Source organism: Clinocottus analis, unplaced genomic scaffold (genome assembly GCF_023055335.1).
Source record: "Clinocottus analis isolate CAN_PGR_092001 unplaced genomic scaffold, fCliAna1.0.p SCAF_4, whole genome shotgun sequence".
Classification (NCBI taxonomy): domain Eukaryota; kingdom Metazoa; phylum Chordata; class Actinopteri; order Perciformes; family Cottidae; genus Clinocottus; species Clinocottus analis.
The window spans coordinates 11,673,787-11,698,890 of NW_027176153.1; the positions used below are offsets into that span (position 1 = coordinate 11,673,787).

At 42.1% G+C, this 25,104-nt stretch overlaps 1 protein-coding gene across 3 annotated transcripts in view; it reads left to right on the forward strand.

The window, feature by feature from the left end:
- The first annotated feature begins 680 nt into the window (after positions 1-680).
- The window catches only part of sema3h (sema domain, immunoglobulin domain (Ig), short basic domain, secreted, (semaphorin) 3H), a 60,638-nt gene continuing 36,214 nt past the window's right edge, over positions 681-25,104 (forward strand). Inside the window, exons 1-5 of one of the 3 annotated variants that reach the window (XM_068597436.1) lie at positions 681-751; positions 2,476-2,596; positions 3,681-3,792; positions 4,329-4,435; positions 21,959-22,113. In XM_068597436.1, the coding sequence (XP_068453537.1) occupies positions 4,336-4,435; positions 21,959-22,113 (255 nt within the window). In that variant the 5' untranslated portion in view covers positions 681-751; positions 2,476-2,596; positions 3,681-3,792; positions 4,329-4,335. Of the gene's footprint in view, positions 752-2,475; positions 2,597-3,680; positions 3,793-3,814; positions 4,436-21,958; positions 22,114-25,104 lie in introns of those variants that run through there. The other 2 variants (XM_068597437.1, XM_068597435.1) reach the window with 2 other exon arrangements.

The window sequence follows — 25,104 nt, forward strand, 5'->3', positions numbered from 1 at the left end:
AAGAAATGGAAAATCTTATTTGTCCAGGAGCTTTCAAATATGTAATGCTACAAATGTAGGCAAGAACATCGTACATTATATATAATGTTGGAATATCAGATGATGATGATGATGATGATACTATTGTATGAAAATCTACTCTCTGACAACTTTAGTTTGGGCCTGCGTGATTCACAGCAGGTAGGAAGCCAATAGAGAGTATAGTGTAAAGAATAATTCAAAGTGTCATTTCAACGGGCTCTGTGAAGATAGCAAGAGCAATACAGGCTGAATGTCAGCATCTAGATTTGGTTCAACATCTCTCTTCCATTTAAATTGTACAACAAAACAAAAAAAAAGCCTTCAATGTATACAATGTTTTTCTGAATGTATTGAACATAGTCTAAAGACCATATTTGATGCATATCTGTCCTCTCTCCAAGTTAAAGTATACTGAATTTACACTATCATACACTTCCCCCTAGTGGCATATGGCTGTCGTTACATCTTATATGCAGATATAATAGTTTCTCCTCTCCTGTGACGCTGCAGCAGCTTCAGTTGAGACAGACTGGCTGTTGCTATAACGTTTCATTCACTTTGCGCGCGCAGAAATATCGAAGCTAAAAATGACTAAAGTGTCGCGGGATTTCAGAGTCACCCTACGTCACCGACACGCGAGATCTCAAAGAGGTGAGCGGCGGGAAGAAACGTAAGGTGGCAGCACCGTCCCACCTGTGAGGTCCAGCGCAAGTCCATGTGCACAGTCTGGGTAAGGTTTCGGTTGTTCCAACTTTGAATGTGAGATTTAGGCTCGGTAATCTTAAACTCTCTCATTGTGATTTTGTTAGTTTCACTGTAACATTAGAAAAAAACTTAAATAAAAAGGGACGCTTCGTTAAACCCCCTGTGACGTATAGTTTACAGTTACAGTATTTGCGTCGCAGAGGCTTACATCACCTAATTACCCCATACATTACTACTGTTTCATATTTTATTTAAACAAAAATGTTATATGTGTGTTGTTAACTATTGTGCCAGTTAGCTAGCTCTGGACAAAACTTGTTTCGAGCAAATAATACCATAACTCTCACCACTAATAACATGAGTTTAGTGTTTTTATATGACACTTTAAGTGAGCATGTTTCAAAAATATTTAACCCGCACATGAATATATATTGTGGATACATTTGTTGCATGAGTTGAACACATAACATTTTGAGTACCACTGTCAATTTATAACTAGTTAATAGCCACCAGTATCTTAAAACATCCCGACTTACAGTATAGAAAAACTTTTTTTTTTTGGTTTGTTGTCTTCTTACCACTCACACCATGACTATCATACACACAGTGAATTAGTGACATTAGGGTTCATATCAGCCTGAAAAGGGGGCGCAAACCTCATGAAAGTAGGCACCCAGGACAACAAGATGACAATGAGATCTTGTTAAATGATGCATTCTCACTCAGCCCACGAAACACAGGGAATGTACATGAGTTAATGGATGTGTGTGTGTGTGTGTGTGTGTGTGTGTGTGTGTGTTTGTGTGTGTGTGTTTGTGTGTGTGTGCGTGCATGCTTCGTAGAGAACACAGGCGGTGAGATCTGAGACCAGTAATGATCCTGGCAGCCATAGCTCATTTGCTAATTGTCTAATTGACGTCACATGTCCGAGAGATATCAGAAGCTTTTTGTTCACTCGAGCTGGGAGGCCATTAGTTGTAATTAACGAGCTGACTGATCAGGTGCTATCGGCGAAGAGCTCGTAATTGTCTTGTCTCCGTGACCCCAGAGCGTATAGGAGGTCATTGTAAGTCAGTTTTATTCAGCGGGAGCTTAAAGTGAGAAAGGTGAAAGTGACACTTGCGAGTCTTTTCAACCGTTTCCCTTCAGATGTGAAGCACACGGCGACTTCCGCAACAGGGGCCCCTTTTCTTTTGTGGCCCGTCGGTCCAACCGTCCCAGAGAATAATCTGCATCTAGCCCTCTCTTTTTGTTTGGCTCAGGCCTCAGGCGAGCTTCATGAGAATCACTGCTGCAGGCTCTTGTTGCTATAATAACCATGTGAATAACAAACATGCAACAGGAGTCAGTGAACAGGTGACTCGTTGACGGACATGTTTAAATGATGACTGGTGCGTCCTCTGTTTCCTGCTCGTGCAGCAGTATTGTGGCAAAATGTCAACTTTTACACTTTACTTTAATTTTTTGGAATTTCCTCAGAAAGGCAAACATGAACGTCAAAGAACTTGGACATCTTTAGACTGTCTCACACTGTATTTTCTGTTTTCTTTTGGCGGGAAAGAGTTAGAGCAATACCTCAGAGTAATCTCCTTTAAAATAGTTTAAATGTCCATTTTTTAACTGCCTCACCACCAACTAAACAGACACACAGGTAATTCAGACAATGCAAACTTTTACATGTGCAGGTTTTAACGAGTATCTGCTGTGGTGAATCATATGTTACCTGTTGGTCTTCTCTGTCACATGCAGGAACGTCATCTACAGAAAATGAAACGTGAACAAAGTCACAGGGCTATAGACGCTGTTTGATTGACAGGTGATCCTGAGAACAATGTGATGGGCGCAATAGAAAAAAACACAGCCGTGAGATGTAAGGATTAAAAAACAATATTACTCCTACTAATGATGATGATAATAGAAATGGATGTGTCATTCATTAAACTGAGCAGAAACACGTCTTGCTCAAGGTCCCTCCATCTTCTTCTTCTTCTTCTTCTTCTTCTTCTTCTTCTTCTTCTTCTTCTTCTTCTACTTCTTCTTCTTCTGTTAAGTAATTAGGTAACTTAAATAACAAGCTGTTTGACCAAATTTGCCCTCATCCAATTAAAATATGTGTGAGGTTGTGTAAACACCAGGTTACAGGCCGTCAAATCTTATAATTAAACTGCTGCGTAAAATGTGAAAAAAACGCCCCTCTCTCCTAATTATATGATACACAATAGCAAACAAGTCTGGAGAATAAATCATTTAGGATATCCGAAATCCTTGGAGAGTATATACTTGTTAGTTTGCTGCAACCTAAATTCATTATTTATCCCAGAGAATGAATAAATTGTCTCTGTTAGCCTGTTATTGAACTCGAAGCTGGTAAGGGATTCAGCCGGCGCTGCCGTACCCCAGCGTGCAGCTATGTAACGAAAATAGCAGAGCAAGAAGGAAGGCACAAGCTTTAATGATTGCATTTGGGTTGGAAACCGAGAAAATAATGAGAAAGAGGGAAGAGACTCAGGCACTGCAAAAAAAGTGAAGGAGAAGGTTTGTTTTGGAATTGATTTTATGATTGTTCACATTACTTGGATGCACTTCATGGCTTGAGCCCAGATTATCCCTCTCCCCGTATCAACCTGTACACAGCCTGAGGTCCTGAAGCAGCATTTGTTTGTTTCCTTTTCTCTAATTGTTATTCTTCCAACCAAATCAAACTCTGCTAAAAGTCACTTTGTTTATCGTTTCTGTGTTTGTGTGCCTTCTGTGAAGCCCGGAGATCACGGGTGTTGATGCGTGTTGTGTATTATAATGATGTAGGGGGAGAGAAAAAGAGTGAAGGAGAGAGTAAGGGAGAAAGGAAAAGGAGTGAAAGAGGGGGGGACTGAGAGACTGAGAAAGTGAGAGGAAGAAAAATGGGAATAAAGATGAAAGCTGATTTGTCTCTCTCTCATTTCCACTTTAACTAGATTTGTCCCGGAGGAATGAATAGGCGTGTGTGCCCGCAGTTGTGTGTGTGCGCAGGGGTGGCCACAATGATCTGGGATCTTGCTCCCTCCGCCTCCCAGACAGACAGCGAGAGTAAGTGAGAGAGAGAGAGAGAGAGAGCGAGAGAGAGAGAGAGAGAAGCAGAGAGAGAGAGAGAGTGTGAGTGCAGTCACATGTAGAGAGGAGCTGGGACGAGAGACAGAACGGAAGAGAGCTGTCAAGCTGCAAGGAGGCAGCGAATAGACGACTTATTTTTTTCTTGCAATACATTTTTCCCTTCATCTCTGAAGCCCACACGCGAGCGTACACACACACACGCACACACACACACGTATATGGTAAAGTGTGAGTGCTGATGTCAGGAGCGGTTAATTCTTTTTCCGGATCTGGACTTATTCAAAGCCTGACTCAAGACACGAGACGGGGTGGATTCAGTATCTTTGCAACTTAGACTTTTGTTTTTTTTTTAACGACGCAACACTTTGGACTAAGAGTGTGTGTGTACCTGTGCGCAAGTGTGTGTCGGGATTCAGCACTTCACCTGAATGCAACACTGACATTGGGCACTTGTTACTGTTGTTGCCTGCATTTGTAAGTTTGGACTGCGTTTGTTTGTGTGTGTGTCTGAGGAGGAGCATGTATTGGCCGGTGACTGCGGTCCTGCTCGCCCACGTCGGGGCGACCTTAACGGGGGCATGGAGAGCATCTCAACCAAGACTGCAGTTCACACACTCCGGTAAGAGGCCTCTTATTTTTAGTGGTCTCTCTTTGCTCTCACTGTCTAATACATCTGCTGCACGCTCACCCCGCACCCCCAATACACACACACACACACACACACACACACACACACACACACACACACACACACTCATGCAGGTGACGGGAATCAGGCACCTCTTTCACTTACCTTTCATTCCTGCTTCATCACTGCCCTTGTACTGTGATGCTTCGGCTCAAATTACACCTCGTCCCTCTACCCGTTTTATTCCTTTCACCCCCTTGTCTCACTTTCTCCATCTCTGTGTTCACCTGTATTGAATTCATCTTCCTCTAGTCGTCAAATTTGTCTGTGACCGCCTTGTTTTTAGCCCTCGCCAACCTTACCCTCTCTTCTCACCATGAGTTCTGTTGGTGTGGCCTCATTTAAATGCTCATTTTGCCTCACCAACACACTTGTAATGTTAGAAAGTTTTCTTAAATTACATATTCAGCATGCTTTTTTATTGTTTTGACATTGCTACAACAAAGTCAGACGTTGTAGGAAACACAGACTGTAAACCAGTTAATACTGTGGCGAGACTATCTATCTTTACCACTTTAGAATTGAATAGTTGCTCATATTCTCTTCATACGATTGAAAACTCTGTGTAAACACTTACAGAGAGTAGAGTGGGTCAAAGATGAACAAGGATGTTGGTGATTGTTTGCAAAGGACAGTCGGATTATATAGTTCAACCATCCACATGTGTTTTCTCTTCTAAAACTTCCACATTTCACCACCAATTTAATGAATTCTTGACCTCAGGCCGATCCACCTACTCATGGTGAAATCCATGCAGAAGTTGCTGGAAAAACATGCAGACAGACAGAACATCTATAAAAATGGGAAAGGAACGCCATAAATAATCGTCACTAAATGTGTAATTTTAGCAAATACTGTTGTGGGGAACTCAAATGTGTGTTGGTGATTTATTTCAACCTCTTTTTTCTCCTTTTCACCGTCTTTTTTCTTCACGCACTTGTTAGTTGCCGCTGTGCACCACGTTGCATTAACAATGTTGTCATGTTGAATCAACATGCCAGTGTCGAACAGGAGTGTGGTCTTTCCTGTGAACAGGTTTATGCGCGGTTGGGTGCCGCCTAATCTTCTAATAGTTGTTGGTGTTCGTTAACCTCGTGGAGGTTTGCGTCACTGGAGAATCAAAGCAAGATTCAGGACTTAACGCTTTGACCCATGTTGGGTGTTTTCTTGTTTAGTTATAACAAATATGACGGTCAAAAGTAATGAGAAAGCAAAAATCTGCATGTTCTAATTGAAATGAGATCTGTGGTTTGATCTTTTCTCTTTTAGCCATATTCACAGGGAATCGCCTTCTCAATGAAAAACCCCTCTGAGGTATTTAAGCCTTTAGTTACGAGATAAACTTATGTTTACTAGAGACACCAGAACATAAGAAACCAACTGATTACACGTTCTTACATAAGCCGCAACACAAAGGGTCTGTGAAGTCGATGTGATAAGGCTGAAGTCCACCAATCGTGATCTAGAAAGTACAAAGAGGGGAAAAGGGAAACCTTGTTGGATTCTCCCAGCTGGGAATTTAGCTCTAATGAAAGCTGGCTGTGGAAATGTGAAGAGCTGCTGAAGTAGCTGTGTTGTGAGTGTGAGTGTGTGAGAGTGTGAGTGTGAGTGTGTGAGAGTGTGAGTGTGAGAGTGTGAGTGTGTTTGTGTGTGTGTGTGTGTGTGTGTGTTTCTTTGTAAGCATGCATGAACCATGTGTCTGTATGTCCTTGAAAGTGTGTGTGTGTGTGTTGATGCATGTGTGTGTTTCCGTCATAGTTACTTTGAGGATATGAGTGTGAGTGTGTGTGTGTGTGTGTGTGTGTGTGTGTGTGTGTGTGTGTGTGTGTGTGTGCTTAAGTAGAGCTGTTTTAGTTGCATGATCTCTGCCCGACTCAGTCTTGGTTGGTCTTTTGTGTTTCTGCTCATGACTTTGAACAAAGTGTGTGTGCTCTCTTTCTCTCTCTCTCTGTGGGAGCTCCATGCTGTGGTCATTTCCCTTCCCATCACAACAGTGTTTTTTCTCAGACAGAGGGGGGAATGCTTTTTTGTCAGGGAATCGCTGTAATTAGAAATGGATTCCGGCCCCACTTCAACACTTTGACGACTAATTTTGTTTGGCAGTTAAGAGATAATGTACATTTGGATTTTCCTAATTTGTTAACGTCATAGCAGACAACTAGTGTAAAAACAAGTAAGTTAATGATAAAGTAAAGGAAGAAACCGTATGACAAGGAAAGAAGACAGAAGATGATAAAAAGACATGAAACAATAATTCAATTAAACTTTTCTGGAGCACCACTCTCTACCCGGATGGGTCTTGAACACACAATACCTGGCTTAGGAAGATTATGCCTTATCCATTGAGCCAGAGGGGCTTCAGTTGCAACAGTGGAGAGAAAATGAAGACATGAAAAGAGACATAGAAAGCAGGGAGCAAACACGGCAAAGCACGGAAAACATAGGGAACATAGACAAAAGCAATAATGTTTGGATCAATAAAGTGAAGCAACTTTGTTCAGAAGGCTTTGCCTGCAGCGTATACTGCTTTCATATAAAGTATTTCTAGGTTCTTCAGTTTTAAGTGATAAGACCATACATTTCACCTGCCGCACCTCTCTTTTAACAACCTGAATGGGCTTCAAATTCACGATCCCTGGCTGAGGAGGCCAGTGCCATGTCCACTGGGGTTTACCTTTAAATGTGAGAGCGACGACCCCCAAGATGAATCGAGGTCCACAAACATAAAGTCGTGACCTTTACAATTTTCATCAAGATGACACCACAGCTGATTGCCTCAGGGTGTTGCGTAGTGTCTGTCTAGATGATCTCTATTCCTTTGTGGTCAACCCCAACATCCATGGACATTTTGATCAGAAGAGCAGGCGTTAAAGATTCTTTCCTGGATGCAGTATTTATTTCTTGATTTATTTTCTCTCGCTGACAAAATGAAGGTACTGCTTCTAGTCTCATTTCAGGAGGATTTCTCTCTCTGTCCTCCTTTGTCCGACAAGGACCCCTTTGTTTCCAGCGGTGTTATCGCCGTCAGTAAAATAGAGGCTAAAGTCTTTTGAACCTCCCTAAAGCATACACAGCAGAGGATGGTTTTGATCCATTGACCTCTGGGTCAAGGGCCCAGCACGCTGCTGTCAATCACTCCAGACGAGGCGCAAACCCACAAACCACATTCACCAGTTCACCCGTCCGGCAGAGTTAGCAGCCACAATGTTGCGTGCATTGTTGTTTTTGGGACACATGCAGCCACTTTCCCAGTAAGTCTCTGCCATCAATTAGTTTAGCTGCAAGGTTGTCAGTGTGTCTGCCTGGCTTACTCTGTCAGTTTCCCAGAGGGATTCTTATTGTCAATTCACGGTTAATCTGTCAATTGTTAAAATTACATTTCATATTAAGTACTTCATTCATAGTTCTGTCACATCAAAGGGAAGTTCACTTTAGCTATTGTGAGTTTAGGGCTGGACAGGTTTTGTAAAGGAGATGCTACTGACCTCAGAACCAGACATTCAGAGTCTGAGAGAGAGAGAGAGAGAGAGAGAGAGAGAGAGAGAGAGAGAGAGAGAGAGAGAGAGAGAGAGAGAGGTCCTTTCACTGTCTGAGAGGTTCTTTCTGATTGGTGTGAAGTGTAATCACTCTGACTGACCACGCAATGTCTTGCTTTTTGGAAGAAAAAAACCCAGCTTTAAACACTTTAATACATGCTTGATTACCTCTGAAACCTCCATCTCCCTCTTAATGACTAAATTATCCAAGTTATTCACTCAAAGTTCATGCTGTCCATATGCAGGAGTAGGCTCACACACACACAAACACACACACACACACACACACATATACACACACACACACACACACACACACACACACACACACACACACACACAGTTGCACCGGATACCTGAACACTATCACATAAAAGCAAGACCATTAAAGATGCAAACACATGCGCAGCAAAATGTAATTTTTAAAGTTTTGTACACAGAAATGCAAAAGTACGTAAACGTGCAAAAGGTAGGAAGGTCTCATACGTCCTTGCATACAGAGACGCATGCACGCAGCCACTTAAACTGCTGTCAGACTAACGCCTTTAGCTACTTTCAAACTCTTAACTGTCGCATGGGAATATAAAGATTCATCGTCACAATCATAGAATAAAGCTCCTTTAAACGCCTCAGAGGAGCTTTGGAAGAGTTTATTAAGTCAATGTGAACCTATTTTCCCACACGTAGAAAGTAATGTTTTATTCATACAGCATTCACTTAGTGGATTGGCTTGCCAAAGACATTTAACATTAATCAGTCACTAGAGAATATTTGAATTGAATCATTTGAGTTTCTTTGCTATGAGCGGAGACATTGGCTTTGACCTTTGACCTCTCTGCTGCTGATTACTAGTGATGATTGTGATTCAGGCTGCAACTTATCCTGCTGTTTCCCCCCAGTGTCTTTCTGGAGAAATGCCCAACTATTAATGTAAATGCAAATGAGTCCTTTTCGATTTTGTGCTATTTGCATGCAAATTGCTTGGTTATACCAAACGCTGGATTAGTTCATCAGTGTCCAGATGCATGTTTGCTCATGTGCATGTTTGTAATTGTTCAATTTAGATTTCCTCAGAGAAAAAAAGTGTGACGCAAATAAAGTTTGAATATAAATACTTACTTTTTCTCTGCATGTTGTGACTTTATGAAGGATAAAGCCAGGTGTTGCCCAGTTATCCCCAACGACAAAATAGTCCGACGAGCCATAAATAGCTGCTTTCATAGAAAACCCAGATGAGTTGTCTGTTGTTGAAGGACGTCGTGTATCTGTGTTGTCTGTGAAAGAAACACGCCGACAGACACACAGAACAGCAGCTGACTCGGCCACCCCGTCTGAACCAGATTCAAATAAATGTAGTTAAGACTGTGACTGTGAATCGCTTGTTTTATTGAGACACAACACTTCAGTTGTTTCAATGAAATTGTAAAAGCCTAAAGTCAAAAATATCAACCTGATCGTAATGTTTAATTGCGTGTAAATTGTCTGAATAGTCTTTCCTTCTTTTCCCCCTCACTCTCCAGCTCGGTGTGGAATTCCTCTGACCTTAAAGACGTTATTCATTCCCTGGTTTGCTCAATACAACTTTACAACAAAAACTCCTAAACCGTGGAACATATCGTAGTGCATTTTTGAAGATCCAAGACAAATGCCTCTGGTCTGGTTTTCTTTTCCCAAGAACATACAAATCTCCCTTTGTGGTGTTGAGGTTGCAAGTTAAGAGTTGAGTCCTGGTTCTTGGTGCATGTTGTACATCTTCATCCACGTCTTCCCGCAGCTTACCTTTCTCTTTCGCACTGTGCACTAATAAATGCCTTTATAGTGCTATTCAAAATCAAGGGATATTTCATTATTCATTTATTCTTTCAGATCTGTTTCTATCTAGGCCAGTGCTTTCCAGGCTCTGGGCTGGGGATGTTGCTGAGATATGGATTTCATTGGGACGGTTATCTGGCACAGAATCAGGCTATTCTCTATTATTAATTTTAATGGAGGCAGTCCCCAACGGTGAGGCGAGCATTGCTTGTCACTATTGAAGTCAAACGGTTGCTCTTTTCTTATCTCACACTTCAGAACACACCCAAATGAGACAGACGTTTCAAGGAGTCTTCATTTAGCAGGTTGTTTGAATATTAATCTGGCAAAAATATACAAAATGTTAAAAAATATGCAAAATAGCTGCAATCCAGATTCTTGAAAATAGTTTAGCCCCGTTTGCTGTTTAAAATTAATTCTACAGAATATCTGGAGGCCTGAAAAATCTTCTTGCAACCAAACTTTAGACATGAAACCCCTGATTGGAGGGGCTTGGAGCTTGAGGGCTTTTTATCCTCTGGACAGAGACAGTGAAAGGAGTCTAATTACACACTTGCTTTGGCAACAACAGACCCTGACAACAGTGGACGGTAAATTCCCCCTTGAGAGGTTTCTGGTGGTAATATCAGAGGCTATCTTTAGTCTGAACCCTGTAATTAAGCAATAAAACCACAAGCTTCACATTTCTTCGATTTCCCTTAAGTATTAATTTGCTCCAATCTGCCCTGTTGTCAATAATCTAGAGCTGAGGTTCACACCTCTCCTCTGTGGCTCTTACCGTGTGTCAGCATTTCTTTCCTCTATAACCAAGACACACAAGAAACGTTTGTACTCCTATAACGCAGTTGCTGTGCACTATTTTATGAGCTCAGGCAAAATATATAAGTCATTTAGAGTGGAAAAAACCCTGATCTGGACGTCTTGGGCTGTTTCTCTTTTCAGCTTTGTGCGAACGTATATTTCTCACTGCATTCCTTTCACTTCAGCTGCATAAGGAAATATAATCCAAAAAAACACAGTTGACTTGTTGGCCAGCTAGAAACCAGAAGTAGATAGGATCAACAGCGCTAAGACCAACTCTAACCAGCAGTTTACCTCATTAGCTGTAGATTAGAGCCGGCTGGAGATGCAGGATATGGGGGACGTGTAGACTCAGAGGTTCCTTCACAGAGGAAATATCAAGCCGTCACTTTTTCTACAATGACTTTGGTCGACTCCAGTCAGGCCTCAGTTTAGTGCTCCGTGTACGCAGTCACAAAACATCTGATCTTTACCCCTCGGTGTGGGCGATCTTACATTCCCATGGCTGCGTACACAAAAAGAAACCACAAGAATTGAGAGTCAGATTCTTGTGGTTTCTGTCTGTTTTGTCAGTGATGGAAACATCAGACAAGTGCCATAAAAAGGTTTGAAGTCAGACTTCCTTTTCCTGTTTAACTAGAAGCAGGACTTATCAGAAAATAGAGAGGATGTCCAGCAACAGATAGTGTTTTTTTTATCATCTGGCCGAGCTTTAAAGCTCGTAAATTTGACCCTCAGAGCTGATCTGAAATCACTGTAGACATCATAACTATCCATAACCTTCACAGGACAGATTCTTTTTTTTAATGGGCGCTTATTTTAAAGATGTAGAAATAGTATTATTGCTCGACAAAGCATACGAAATGTCTAAAATGCCTTAATGTCGATCCACGAAGTAGCAGCCAAAGACAGACTGCTCAATGTTTTTACTCTGATGGGTGCGGACGTATGCATAATTTTTTTTTAAAGTATCAACTTAACTCTCACATAATTAAAATAATGCTGACGACTAGAGTAACCAGTGAGTGCTCTGTGCAAGTCAGTGAGTGAACAGTGTTTTTCTTAAGTATCACCAGTCCAGGCCACTGAGGTGGATCTTATCCTCTTGGGATAAAATCAACTTCAGAGTCTCAAATCTCAGCTTTAGCAGCAAAATGTGGTCCTTAATCAAATCCATTGCTAAAGCAAAGGTAATCTCTTGTTTCTTCAGGAACAGGGACATCATTTCAAATCCTAAACATATGCTTGCAGGGTTATTGTTTGTTTCCTTTCAATGCAACAAGTCCTCTTACCTCAGAAGTATTATGACTGTAGAGGTGAAAACACTTCATTCACTTGGTTATGGCACGGGGAAGATTTCATAAATGCTGGTAAGACAGAAAACACTGACTGTGTTCTTTTTCATTAGGTTGGGGAATAAATAATGTGTTCAAATCCCTAAATTGTAATCGGAATATCCACATGAGAAAAAGCTGCTCATTAAAATGTCTGTCTGTGTCGCCACGAGCAAAGCATTTAACTCCCAACATTGTTCTGCGCTCCCACACAAGGCCGTATGCAACTGAGTGAAAGTGAAGCAGAGAAAACAATGAGTGTTCTCAGTGAACCTTTTTTTTTAGATAAATACAGATGAAAATATATATATTCTTTAAAGCAAACAGTGAATTGACTTGTGTATGCGGCAGCATGGCGACCCGGGCCGAGCAGTCTGATGATGATGAATAATCATACGCACTGAGGTCGAAGGTCTAGCTGTCCACGTGGGTCTGGTCCGTCGGTGACACAGTCCAGACGCACCGCGACTGTGTGTGTGTGTGTGTGGCCACATATGTTTGAATATTTGAGTCCATGTGGAACAGGAAGATGCAGCAAGTAGATAATTAGTTTGTGTGCATGTGAATGATTCATAATTGATTCACATGTATGTAAAAACAGACACTTTACGGTAAAAAAAATGGTTCCCAACCTATTGGGCATGACGCCCAAATGGATTATAGGAGGATTCTGATTGGTTCTGGCTGCAAAATAAATCTTATTACCCTATTTTGGCTGGATGCTGGTTGGATCTAAAGACTTGGAATGGAAATAAGCATAGGGCTTGACGTATTGTGAAGTTATCCAGTGTAGTGTGTTATTTATGAAAGTTGTGAGAGATTGCAAACTATGAGATCTGACAGTGACCAACTGGTCGGACAGTAGTCTGATTTTGGCGTAAAAGAGAAAGTGAGAGTCTATAACTGCTGTGATGCATGCAGACTGGTGTTAGAAATGATTTTGCGCATGTGCACACATACTTTTGCATGTTGCCACATGAGTGCCCATCTGTGTGCCTATAGGCTTTGTTCCCAAGCTTCTGCAGACCCCCCGCTGTAATTGCACCAGTAATTGGTGAAGTGATAACCCCATTTCCACAGGAAATGTGCCCCGGTTTCCTCGCCCCCCCCCCCCCCCCCCCCCATCATCCCCCTCTGGTGGCGCAGCCAACAAAGTCCTCCCCCTGGGAACGTTGCACCAGACAGTTGAAGTTCCCTGGGGTTTGGTAAGCTGATGAACAGACGGACAGAGACAGACACAGAGGCAAAACGGCACACGTGTAGCGTACTAACACGGCCACATGTACAATTCTGTGTTAGGCTGTGTGTGAATAATTGGACAGATTAATGATACATTCAGCTCGTGTGTGTGTGTGTGTGTGTGTGTGTGTATGTGCAGCGAAAAGTGGTGTGTCTGAATCTTAAAACACAGAGAACTTGCTGTCAAACACCGGGAAAATAAAAAAGTTGGACTCCCATAAGGGAGATAACGACTGAAAGACAGACTTGATTCTTTCATCCTCTTTTCTTTCATTTGTATCTTTTATGTCATATTTCACCGTGCCAGTGCAAACTCCCACAGGGCTTACAGAACTATTCATTAAACTTCATGTGCGTTGCAAGTCCCTCAACTGGGAAAGTTTCTTTCCTCAAACTTGTTATTGCTCATAAAGTGTGGAATAGTCCAGCACGGCCTGTGTGCTGAGCAAATTAGCAAACATCCTGTCCGGCAGTGTGCAGGCTCGATGCGTTGGCATGCCAGCACGGAAAGCAGTGCTCCGTTCTGCGTTTAATGGACACAGAGTTGTGTCTTGCTGCTTTCCTCTATTGGTTCTGATGCCGTGACGTCCTTGCACCTCGGCCGCCAGCCTCACCTTGACAGTCACACTCAAGCTCAAAGTTGGTCGTGCGCATGCTGGCATACATCTCAGACATCACTGAAAAAATACTTTGAGGTGGAGCTCTGACGCGCGGAGATCTTTACTGGCATCCACTTCATGTCCTGTTGTGAATGTATTGATTTTATCTGAGATAATGATACGCTCGCTGTGACTTTTTCCTTTTATATTTCTTATTAACAAGTTAAAAACAGCAACAAATCTCAGCTAGTTCAGCACAACACAGACTCTTTATTCTTCGTTCTGATTGCCAGTCAGGAGTATTTACCTGCTAGGAAGTCTTTTGCAGCCTCTTTGCATAGTCCGCAGGTGTGGTATTTAATGAGAGGCCAGCACACAGATGGATTGTCGTGTGTGTCTGTGTGTGTCTAGTGCAATGCAGGAATGTTCTTAGCTGTATCACACGCCACACATTTTCTCTAATCACATTGACGTCCATCAGAGCTCCCATGACCAGCAGCCTTTAATCTAATGTTCACCACGGATAAAAATACCCAGCACGGACACATTCACACACACATATAAATGCACAAACAGCAAATAAACAAAAAACAGACACTGAGGAAGGCGCTCGCACCGCTATAAAGGAACATTTCAGGCACACACATGTTACATTTGTGTGCCTGAAAGGTTCCTTCATAGTGTGTGTGCGCGTGCGTGCGTGCACCAGTAGGATTATGTCGAACCGTTTCTGTTCTTTCACGTCTTAACCTTTTCCGTCTTTGATTCCTGGTGACAGGAGTCAGAGGCCAATCGGCCCGGATCAGAGGTCACGACCCTCGTTGACCCCGCTGTCAACCTGGTGCCGATAAGAATGGCTGCACTCAGCAGGCTTGCGCGTGTGCTGCAAGTTTGTGAATGTGTGCACAGAATGAGCAGTTTGCACTGCTTTCATGGGACAAGGGGTTTCTTTTTACTATTATAGTAACCTATTTATACTTCACTATCTTATCTTTTCCTTCTGTGGGGTTCTTTTATGACTGAAAAAGATCAATTATGTGGTGCTGGCATTCATGATTCCAGGAAATAACTTGTGGCTGTAGTTTGTTGAACTTTGCATAACATTAGGCACAACACAAGTGTTTGCTCTTTGCTGCGTGCAGAGCATCACTTTCTTAGCCCATACTAACCAGTATCCACAAACAACTACGCCCACACAAAGTGATTATGAACTCTCAAGTTAAGTTAACAACAATAGTGAAAGTTGAAGCTTAGCATTTTGATAAGAGTGACGTCTGTACACAGCGAGGAACATTAAAATGAATGAACAAACTCAGTAAAATAAGAAGCTACAGGATATTGAGGATACAACGATCGGTTCTGAAGAAATATTGCACAGAGAAGTAGCCACGTAATACGCAGCCTCTTCAGAGAACGAATTTATCGTCACTCTTTTTCACTCTCAATTATAACCAGCTTCACCCTCAATATAAGGTGGCTTCTGATATTTTTCTGATATTCCTTTTTCTCCTCGCTGCGCCAAATGACAACCGGCTATTTTGGTATCAGATTGTTCTTCCAGCTTTAAATGCAATTTGAAGGCATTTGGGAGCTGAGTCAGTCAAAAAAAAATCTATTTTAATTCAGAGTCTCTAAAAAGGCTACAGAGTTGGAGAACAGATTACTGCTGGATCGATACAATCCTCAGAAAAAAATCGATGGTTGCTGAAAATTCGACTCATACTTTCATTTTCACTTGAAAGCATTCATTAATGAAGTTAGTGTGGACTGTGACATGAATGTGTTGACCTGTAATGAATGTATGAAGAGTTAATTTAGTCTTGGCAGGTGTGTGTGGTAATATCCTGTTGAACGTTGGCATTGATAGAAAGCCAGCCAGCGGGGTACAGATTGTGCTCTTTGTATCTTGAAATATCTGTAAATGTGTGCGGTTGATGGTGAATGTGTGTGTGTGTGTGTGTGTGTGTGTGTGTGTGTGTGTGTGTGTGTGTGTGTGTGTGTGTGTGTGTGTGTGTGTGTGTGTCGTCCCATTAACTAAATAGCCTTGATGTCTTAGAAAAACACTCCATTATTCTAAAGTCTGTGTTTTAGCCAAAGTGTTGATGAGCGGCATGGGCCAAATCATTCATCTGTGTGTGTGTGTGTGTGTGTGTGTGTGTGTGTGTGTGTGTGAGAGAGTGTGAGAGTGTGAGAGAGAGACATGGAAAGTGTGTGTGTGTGTGTGTGTGTGTGTGTGTGACATGGGAGGTGTGTGTGTGTGACATGGAAGGTGTGTGTGTGTGTGTGTGTGTGTGTGTGTGTGTGTGTGTGTGCGGGGGGAGGAGGGTGTGGGGGGGGGGTAAGTCCAAGAGGCACCCCTCGACACACCACACACGCCCCCCTCGCAAATTATGTCGGCATGGTTGCTGTTTCCAAGGCAACTGTCCCAAGAGTAAGGGTGGGGTGGGTGCAGCTGGTGCTTCGAGACTCAGTCAGGGGTGTGTGTGTGCGTGTGTGTGCGTGTGTGTGCGTGCGCATGATGGAGAAAGGAATGTGTGTTTTCATACTGAATAAGAGTCATTCATCGTTGTGAGTTCAAGATAAAAGACAAAAAAATCCAAAAAGTCTGTTTATGTGTGATGGTGTGTGCAGGCTGAATGAGTTGTATCCAAACAGAGAGATTGGGTTGTGTGTGTGTGTGTGTGTGTGTGTGTGTGTGTGTGTGTGTGTGTGTGTGTGTGTGTGTGTGTGTGTGTGTGTGTGTGTGTGCGTCTACAAAGCCACTCTCAGTTCCCTCTTCTCTCCTTCTGAGTGTCAGCCTCTTTGCCATACTGCTGATTTAAGGAGGTCTAAAGTGAGGATGTAAACTAGACTCCAGCCCGTCTGACCCAATAAGATCTCGTGACGGTAGCAGATGCTAAATGTCGCTGCTCTTTCCACTGCAGAGGTGGTTTCACATTCAGTTAGGCTGTGCTTTTTCCATTTTTCATTGAATTAGGTGAGGTCATGCCGCTCCTGGGGCCCGCAGACTGTAACTTAGATGAAGTGCCTGATGCTTTAGTGGGCAGAGCAAGGCATGAATTCCACCGAGGGTTAGATTCCCTGTGGAGAGGGTGACGGAAACGTCTCGTCTTCACAGACTTCAAATAGCTTCGATGCACAAAAAACATTGTAAAGCGACTGACAACAACCGCGTTCTGTTTTCAAGATTTCAACATTATTTTTTAAAAACAAGGCAAAGAAAAAAAGGATGCTGACATCTGAAAAAAAAAAAAATACATAATTGCATGCCACAAAATTGTAAGTTCCTGGTCAGCTGGTCACACAAACGTTCAAACAGGAACCACAACCCCATTTGAAAGCCGTCTAGACTCTCTACACAACAGACATTTTAAAGCAAAAAACGCACTAGTGTTGTTATAACAATTATAATCAAACTATTGCAATTAAGTTTGCTGTTTCAGGGCCTGGTGGTTCACTGGTTTGGCTTTATTGGACACCTAAACGAACAGAGCCATCGTTAATGTTAATAGCAGATCTGCTTTTTTTCGGCTCTAATAAGTCCAAATGTGATGGAAAAGGTCAGTTGGGAATGACAGACGCTTTCTGTTCAGAGATACTAACCTCGATCTGATCCTGGTCTGACACTGACAGTATAGCACGGGGCACACACACTACAGCAACAGACTGCAGTGAAAACAAGGGTGCAGGTACTTGTTGCCATGTTGCAAAATATTACATTTATCTTCATTGATCGACTCATGAATTTCCAATTCTTGCACACTGTTTCCAACCTTGTTTTTTCATTTCAATAGTTTTGTTTTCATCATTCCAATTGTAAATGTGAACAGTTGGAGAACATTGGACAAAACAAACAGAAATGTCACAATTCGGTAGACTTCATTGTGCTGCTGCTGCACCGCTGGGATGAATGGAGCCAGAATCAGTGTGAGGCAGTACTGAAGTACCTGCTGACTACAGAATAGGTTTCTATAAAACTTTCTCCTCCTGTGACCGTTTCTCTGTCCCACATTATCTCTTCACTTCCATTGAGTCATGTCTTCCTCTGTCTCTTTTTCTCCCCTCATTTCCTCTCTGTTTATCCATCTCTTGCGTTTTCTGTCAGCATGTTGTGGTTCCTCTCATTGCCGTCTCCAGCCCCGCCCTGTCTTTCTTCCTCTTCCTCCTCAATTCTCGCCCCTTTTTTCTCTGCTTCCCTGAGTCTCTGCCTTTCATTTTTCTCTTCTTCTCTGACATTTCTTCTACTCCTCAGTCGCTCTGTCTTCCCCGCTCTTCCCCTCACCCGTCATGCATCCAATCATCATTTCTCACCCTGTCATCATATCATTTTCCATCTCACTTTTGCCTCATTTTTCGCCTGTCCTCTCCTCCTCCTCTTCCTCTTCCTCCTCCTCCTCAATTCACCTGTCTACCCATCATTTTTCACTCTGTTATTACACTACAATTTTCCCTCACGCCCTCTGCTACTCTTCCCCTTCATCCTCCTTTCTCCCTTGGTTCCATTTCCCCTTATCAATCCACCCACATGCCCATCACCCCCCCACCCTGTCATCTCAACATGGCTTTTACAGCAGCTCTGTCTTCTACCCTCATCGACCTTTCCTGCCAAATCCCCATCTGCCTTTTCCCATTCCTCCTCTTCCTGCTCATCCTCATCATCATCCATCAATATTTATTAAATTTTCCTTCCATCAAGATTTCTTTCACTCTGTTCTCTCCTTTTGCTCTTGTTCCTTCCTTCTCTTTTCACCTCATCTGTCTGTCATCGTGTCATGTTTGGACATTTTGCCTATTCTCATCTTGCAGCTGTCTTCACCCATCAGACCATTTTCATCCTGTTGTCACATTGCCATGTCATTTTCTCCTCCATCATCTCTCCTCCTTCCTTTTTTACCCTCTCACAATTACTGTGTGCTTTATGTGCGCAGTCATAAAATACAGATAGAAAGTGTTAAAAATAAATAAATAATTTAATGCAATTATCCGATTTGAAAAGTTTCCTTTTGTCCAAAAGAAAAGCCGACTTGTAATATTCTGCTGTGTCCAGATCACATGATTAAACTCCAGACAGGAATTGTAAACAAAAGTCACGTGGGCTCACAGCATGCAGCTTGTTAATTGGGCAGAGTTTTGGAAACCTGTCATCCCACAATGTTAGGTATTTTGATAAATTTGGATTGGGTTCAAACAAATCAGATTCAATTTCCTGTAAATTTAGCTAAGCAGGATGGACTTTTCCACATTCTCTTAGCCTGGCGCTCATACCGTATCAAGCGCACGAGGAAACAAGCTGAAAAACACATGATTGGACCATATGTCTGGACCCCTTGGTGGCATCTTTACTGACCAGAGAGAGAAAAGCCACTGAAATGAGGTGTACAAGCGCGCCTGCATGGCCTGAATCAACCAACACCGTTTGGCCAACAGGATGCTTTAGAAGTTTCACTAACTCATTTTTAGGTTGTTGTGGTTTCTCTGCATTAAGCACAACTCATCTCAGGAGAAGATGGATGCCTGCCTTCTGCCAGACGCTATCTGGTACCACCAGAGTTTGAATGTTCTTGTTCTTGAGTAATAATTTGAACAAACACAAGTATGTTCACCGCAAATGTACCATCTTTCTCTTGCCGTCGCTTCATCTTTTTTTTGTATTTCATATCCAGTCCGTCATCATTTTACGGTCCTTCTCAGCAGTCTTGTCTCATTTGTTTCTCATTCTTTTTGACGGATTTCCAGCACTTGAACACTTCTCACCACGTCCACCAATTTCTTATTTTTTTATTACGTATTTCCTTTTACGTTTTTCTTCCCTCCTCAACACATTCATACATCTATAAGTCTCTTCATCTTTTCTTGACTTTTTTTCTTCTGTTTTATATTAAACCCACCTGCCATCTAGCATGATGGGTAGCATACAAAGACCAGATAGAGCAGTGTAGAAGGTATTGAGAGTCATTCATTACTTTTTTTCTTAGTTCCCACATCTGCTTGAGTCAGCCAATCGCTAGGATAATTGCCATGTGTTTGGAGAGGAAAGGCTGTGTGGCGTATTTATAGAATAAGGAGCAGCCACAGCGATGTGTCAGCAAAGAGATTTGTATTTTGACGAATAGATCTTTGTTTGTTGGGTTGTAAATGTGGTCGACAAAGGAGAGAATCGTGACAAGAACTTTTACGTTGGTATTTTCAAACTCTTTGATCACAGGATAGTGTTGGTTAACAGGTTTTGACTAATGGAGACGGATGCGTCAACAGCCGTGTCTGTACAAACACGAAATGACATTAAATAGTTTTGCATCACATGTTCACATTTGCTGTTGATCCTTACGAAAAGCAGTGAATTTGTCATACACGCTGTACAATCCGGTGCATCCTGTGTAATTCAATGAGATCGAGCTGCTACAGATTTAAATGATTGATTTTTATTTTAATAAAGATACTCATGCTGACCAGATTTTATTCTGTATGATCTTTGTGCCAGTTCGGATTCAGCTGCTCAAGGAAGCACGTGCCATATGTTTGAGTGGTTTATCCATCACTGTAAAGGAAGAAGCACATGAATACCCAACAATACAAAACTATAAGTTATCTCTCTTTTCACAAAAGTGAGCTGAGTCTTCTGCCGCAGTGAAACATGCTAAATCATTTATAACTCTTCTTTTAAATCTTCCCCTGAATGAACCAATAGTGTGGGCTAAAGCTTCACTTGGCCATATTTTATGTTAATTGCAAGCTGTATTATTACCCCATAAATTCAATTTCTCCTCAGTGCCTGGTTTATACACTCAGATTGGCCTCTCGTCCCTTTGGTATCATTTAGGCTAAAGCCTCACAGGACGGCCAGGTTGCTTAACAGGAGTGTGCTGTGTGCTTTTTACCAGTATTATTTTTTTCTGTGTTTTAAAGTTCAAACTGTATTTTATAAGCTCCGTCTCTGCCTCTCACTGCTATTTCGAGCTGCCAACGTGTGAAGCCATGCCTGGTGCTGCTTTAAAGCCTATATGTTTATGCTTTTAGCTTCGTGAGCCGATGCCAAGTGCAATCCACTAAAGAACACTTGGCAGTTAAGATATGAAAGTTAACACAAGACAGACGGACGTGCGATCTTCTCATAGTTGTCATAGTTTACATGGTGCAACAGCGTAATCATTTAAAAAACATTTAAGCTGGGTGCTCGTTATCTACGCTTTCAGAATCACTCATTATCGTGCAATCTGTCTGAAGATGTAGTTCTGGTACTGTGTGTGTGTGTGTTTGTGTGTGTTTGCCATTCGGACAAGATACGTTACAGTTTATTTTGTTCGGTTCGAGTGTCCAGTGTGATAAGAGAAACGAAGCTGCAAGACAAACAGACACTTGTCTGTGTGATAGATACTGCTGGTGTGGGAAGTTTGTGTCTTTGACCAACATGTTTATCTTATTGTTTATCTGCTGAAAAATCTTCTTCTTAACCGGCACAAACACTCTGGCCATCTGTTACTAAAACTGATATTTGCAGTGGGTGATATGTGTATGTTATTTGATTAAATATGCTTCCCTATACCCATGAATGTGTATGAACCAAATTTTCCATTGAGAAGATTATGAACTTGACTCTACTCTCCCCGATGTTGCTTACTTTAACTTAGCATACTCTTATTATTCCCGGTAAAAACACAGATTGTCATTTTTACATTCCAGTTTGTGTACGGACATCGCACAGACGTGACAGTTCAGCAGCATCTAATTAGGACGCCTCCTGGACGCTTCCCAATAGAGGTTTTCTAGGCACGTTCTTCTGGTGAAAGACCCAGGACACGCTGTAGGGATTAGATCTCTCGGCTGGCCGGGGAACGCCTCAGGGTCCCCCAAAATGAGCTAGTAAATGTTGTGAGTGAGAGGGGAGCCTGGGTCAGCCTGCTGGACCTGCTGGACCTGCTGGACCTGCTGGACCTGCGACCCGACCCCGGGTTTAGCGGATGAAAATGGCTGGGCATGACAGTTGAATCAATCTTCTCATGTGACTCTCTGCTAGAAAGTGCATGTCATTTTAATTTTTTGCAGGTTTGCCTTTCACATTTTCAAAAGTGAACATGCTCCTAGTCAAGCTTCGCTGAATGCAACTCTTCATTTTGTCTTCCTCTCCTATTTCAGAGCTAATTCAGAACGGCCGTCTGCTGACGCTGCCCCTGGTGGCCGGGGACCTGCACTCCATGCTTCCTGACGAAAACAGGAGGCGTCTCTACGTGGCCATGAAAGATAACCTGCTGTCTACCAGTCTGGACGACATAACGCAGAACCCGCGCAAGGTTAGAACTGGAGGACACACACTCTCATTCACATATCATGCCAGGCAAGGAACAAACATACAACATACAAGTTGATTGTTGATGAATGCTTGAAGATAAATAACATACACAGATAAACACCAAGTCATTCAGATAACTAATGTGTCATAGCTTTGATGGGACTAATTACCAACGATAGGAGGAAGAGGAAAGTCACACCCTCTGATCGCTTATCTTTCTCTAATTCCTAACTCTAATTACAGAAACACACATCTTTTCTTCCTCAACGTCTTCGTATTGTTCTCTGATAAAGGTCTAAACAAAACATTTCAGCCTAATATGTACTCCAAACCACTAAACTATTACTCAGAGACCCAGGTTGAAGCTCATTTGTTGACCAAACCGATAGCAAGATTATGCTTTCCAGTCAGGCCACAAATTATTTCTGCCCATTTCTCACATTCCTCCCTCCACCACTGTCCACGTTAACTGACGAGCAGCAGGACCCTTGTTGGAGAGTGATTATGCTTTTAAAGAAGAACAGCTGGACGTTGAATCAACTTATGAACAAGACGGATGACCTGCATGCCACATTTATCAGGAGAATAATTAATGAAATGTTATTTTCTGTGGCCTATTGACTTATACATAATGATTTATACCTATTGATTTATGCCAGCGAGCACTTTCTGCTTTTGTGCAATTTGTGTCGGCTTAATCAAGTTATTTTTAGGTGTATATCAACATTTTACGGAGCAGTATTTTCCCACAGCATCAATAATATGAAGCTTATTACCTCGAGGCATAGCCCCTGCTCTGCTCTGCCTGGTCCTGATTCAGCTGGTCAAGTTCCCGCTATACACAATATTCCTGCAATGCTACTCACCACATGGTGCAATTGACAAAAAATGTTTTTAATTGCCCCAACCAATATTGTGCAGCAAGTACCACAGGGATGTCAAATCTGATTCTTTAAAAATCTATGATTGATGAAACCAGGTATAAATTACAGGTTTGTTTCAGTACCTGGGGTTCCTTCTGCTGCTTTGATTTTATATCCAGACAGACATAGTGACGAGTTCAGGGTCACGGCAAGGACAGCGACAGCGCTGCCTTTTCATAACTCTGCCCTGTCGGATCAAATCAATACCCTCATCTGTTGGATGCACACGTAAGCCATCAGAGAGCCACACAGGTAGGCAAACAGACAACCGTGAAACAGACAGACAGCAGTCAAGCTGGCCAGCCACCCACTCAGCCAGGCAGTCAGCCAACAAAAGGATAGATAGTCATAGACAACTCATAACTCAGCGCCGTGCTGGCTGTAAAGTAATATATTTGTGCATACAGTATTTATAGTCTGTTTAGACTGTTCCAGCTCGTGTGGAGTTTTTTCCCTTGTGGCGTTAAAACCACTCACCGTGCCATATTCTCTACATTTCTGTTTATTTTCCCTGCTACTGACATCCAGAGCTTCTTGTCAATGCAGTTTGAGACAATCCCATCCTTACTTTTTAATGTATTTCTTTATCATGATTTAAACCGAACACATACTTGTAAATGTGCGCAGTCCTGCTGCCTCAATAAAACAGATTTTGGCAAAGAGAGACAGACACGTAACCAGTTCCTCCAGTCCATCCCAGTTGAGGGCAGAGAGCCAAACGTGACGCTGTAGCCTTCAGACACGTTTTTCTTTGATCAGGCCAAAAACCCTCAAGGCATTCCTTCTGTGTGAGTCCGCAGCTGGCAACCCACGTTACACAAAGGGTCACCAAGGGTTTGAGTGTGTTTGTGGCTTTCTGTTGCATATTTGTTCTTTATTCATCCTCCCTACTTCTTTTATTTCCCTTTTCTTTCTCTCCTTTTCAGCACTGCTTTTCTCTACCAAAGTACAGAATTTAGTCCTTTCTCAACATTAAAATGTCCTTATTTGGTTTGCAAAATTCCTTTTTTCGTTCCTGTCAGTGATTTCTATGTTGCATACAATCATACTCCTTTTCTGTTGTATAAACTGAAAACCAGCATGCTCTTCACAGAGGGGTGAATTTCCATTAATCGAAGTTTTTACCAGGTGAGAATCCTCTCGTGGTGGTCCATGTTCCTGTCAGTGTGTGGTATTTGGAGATAAGGGGGAACGTGGTCTCTAATCTGATCTGATCATCTCGGCTCCGCACAGGGCTCTGCGGGACTGACTACATCAGGGAACAATTACTGGACATCCAGAAGAAATTGTTTCCTTAAACCATCAGCTGCCATTAATCACTTTCGAAGAGTTGACGTCACATTTTCTAGATTGAAGCAAAAAACGGCAGCTTGAGATCTGTCTACGAGGGACAATATCGATGCACAGATCTTGTTTTATTTATATTACTGCAATAACTATACTATGATGATAACACTTGAGATGTGAACTTGCAGTGAGACGATCACTTATCAAATAGCTCAATCTCAGCTTCACCGCTCTGGTCTCGTAGGCAATGACAGACCCAAGGAAGTATTTAGATTAGTCATATAGCTGGCATTTTACACTAAGACTCTCTCTCTCTCTCTCTCTCTCTCTCTCTCTCTCTTTCTCTCTCTCTCTCTCTCTCTCTCTCTCTCTCTTTCTCTCTCTTTTCTCTTTCTTTTTTTATCGTTGCCTCATCTATTTCCTTTCCTATTGGCTTGACATGAAAGCAGTGGAATAATCCCCACTGTGTGTGTTGTTATATACTGAATATGGTCAAGTTTCAATTAATACATCGGTAAGGTCATCCATATCCGATTAGAAATAAGCCATTTGCTTTGTTTTGATCTGTCTTGTTCTGTCCTGTGTTTGTTTGTGTAATAGAGACAAGACAACAATAAAAATATTTGTTAAAATAAAATAAAAATAAATAAATAAGGCTTTTATAAAACACACACACATTCAGTCAAAATATAACCTAAGCAGGCACAAAGCAAATGCAACTTGATTTTTAACAACCTATTGATTCTTATTCAGACACAATGATTCAGACAGATATTGATTCA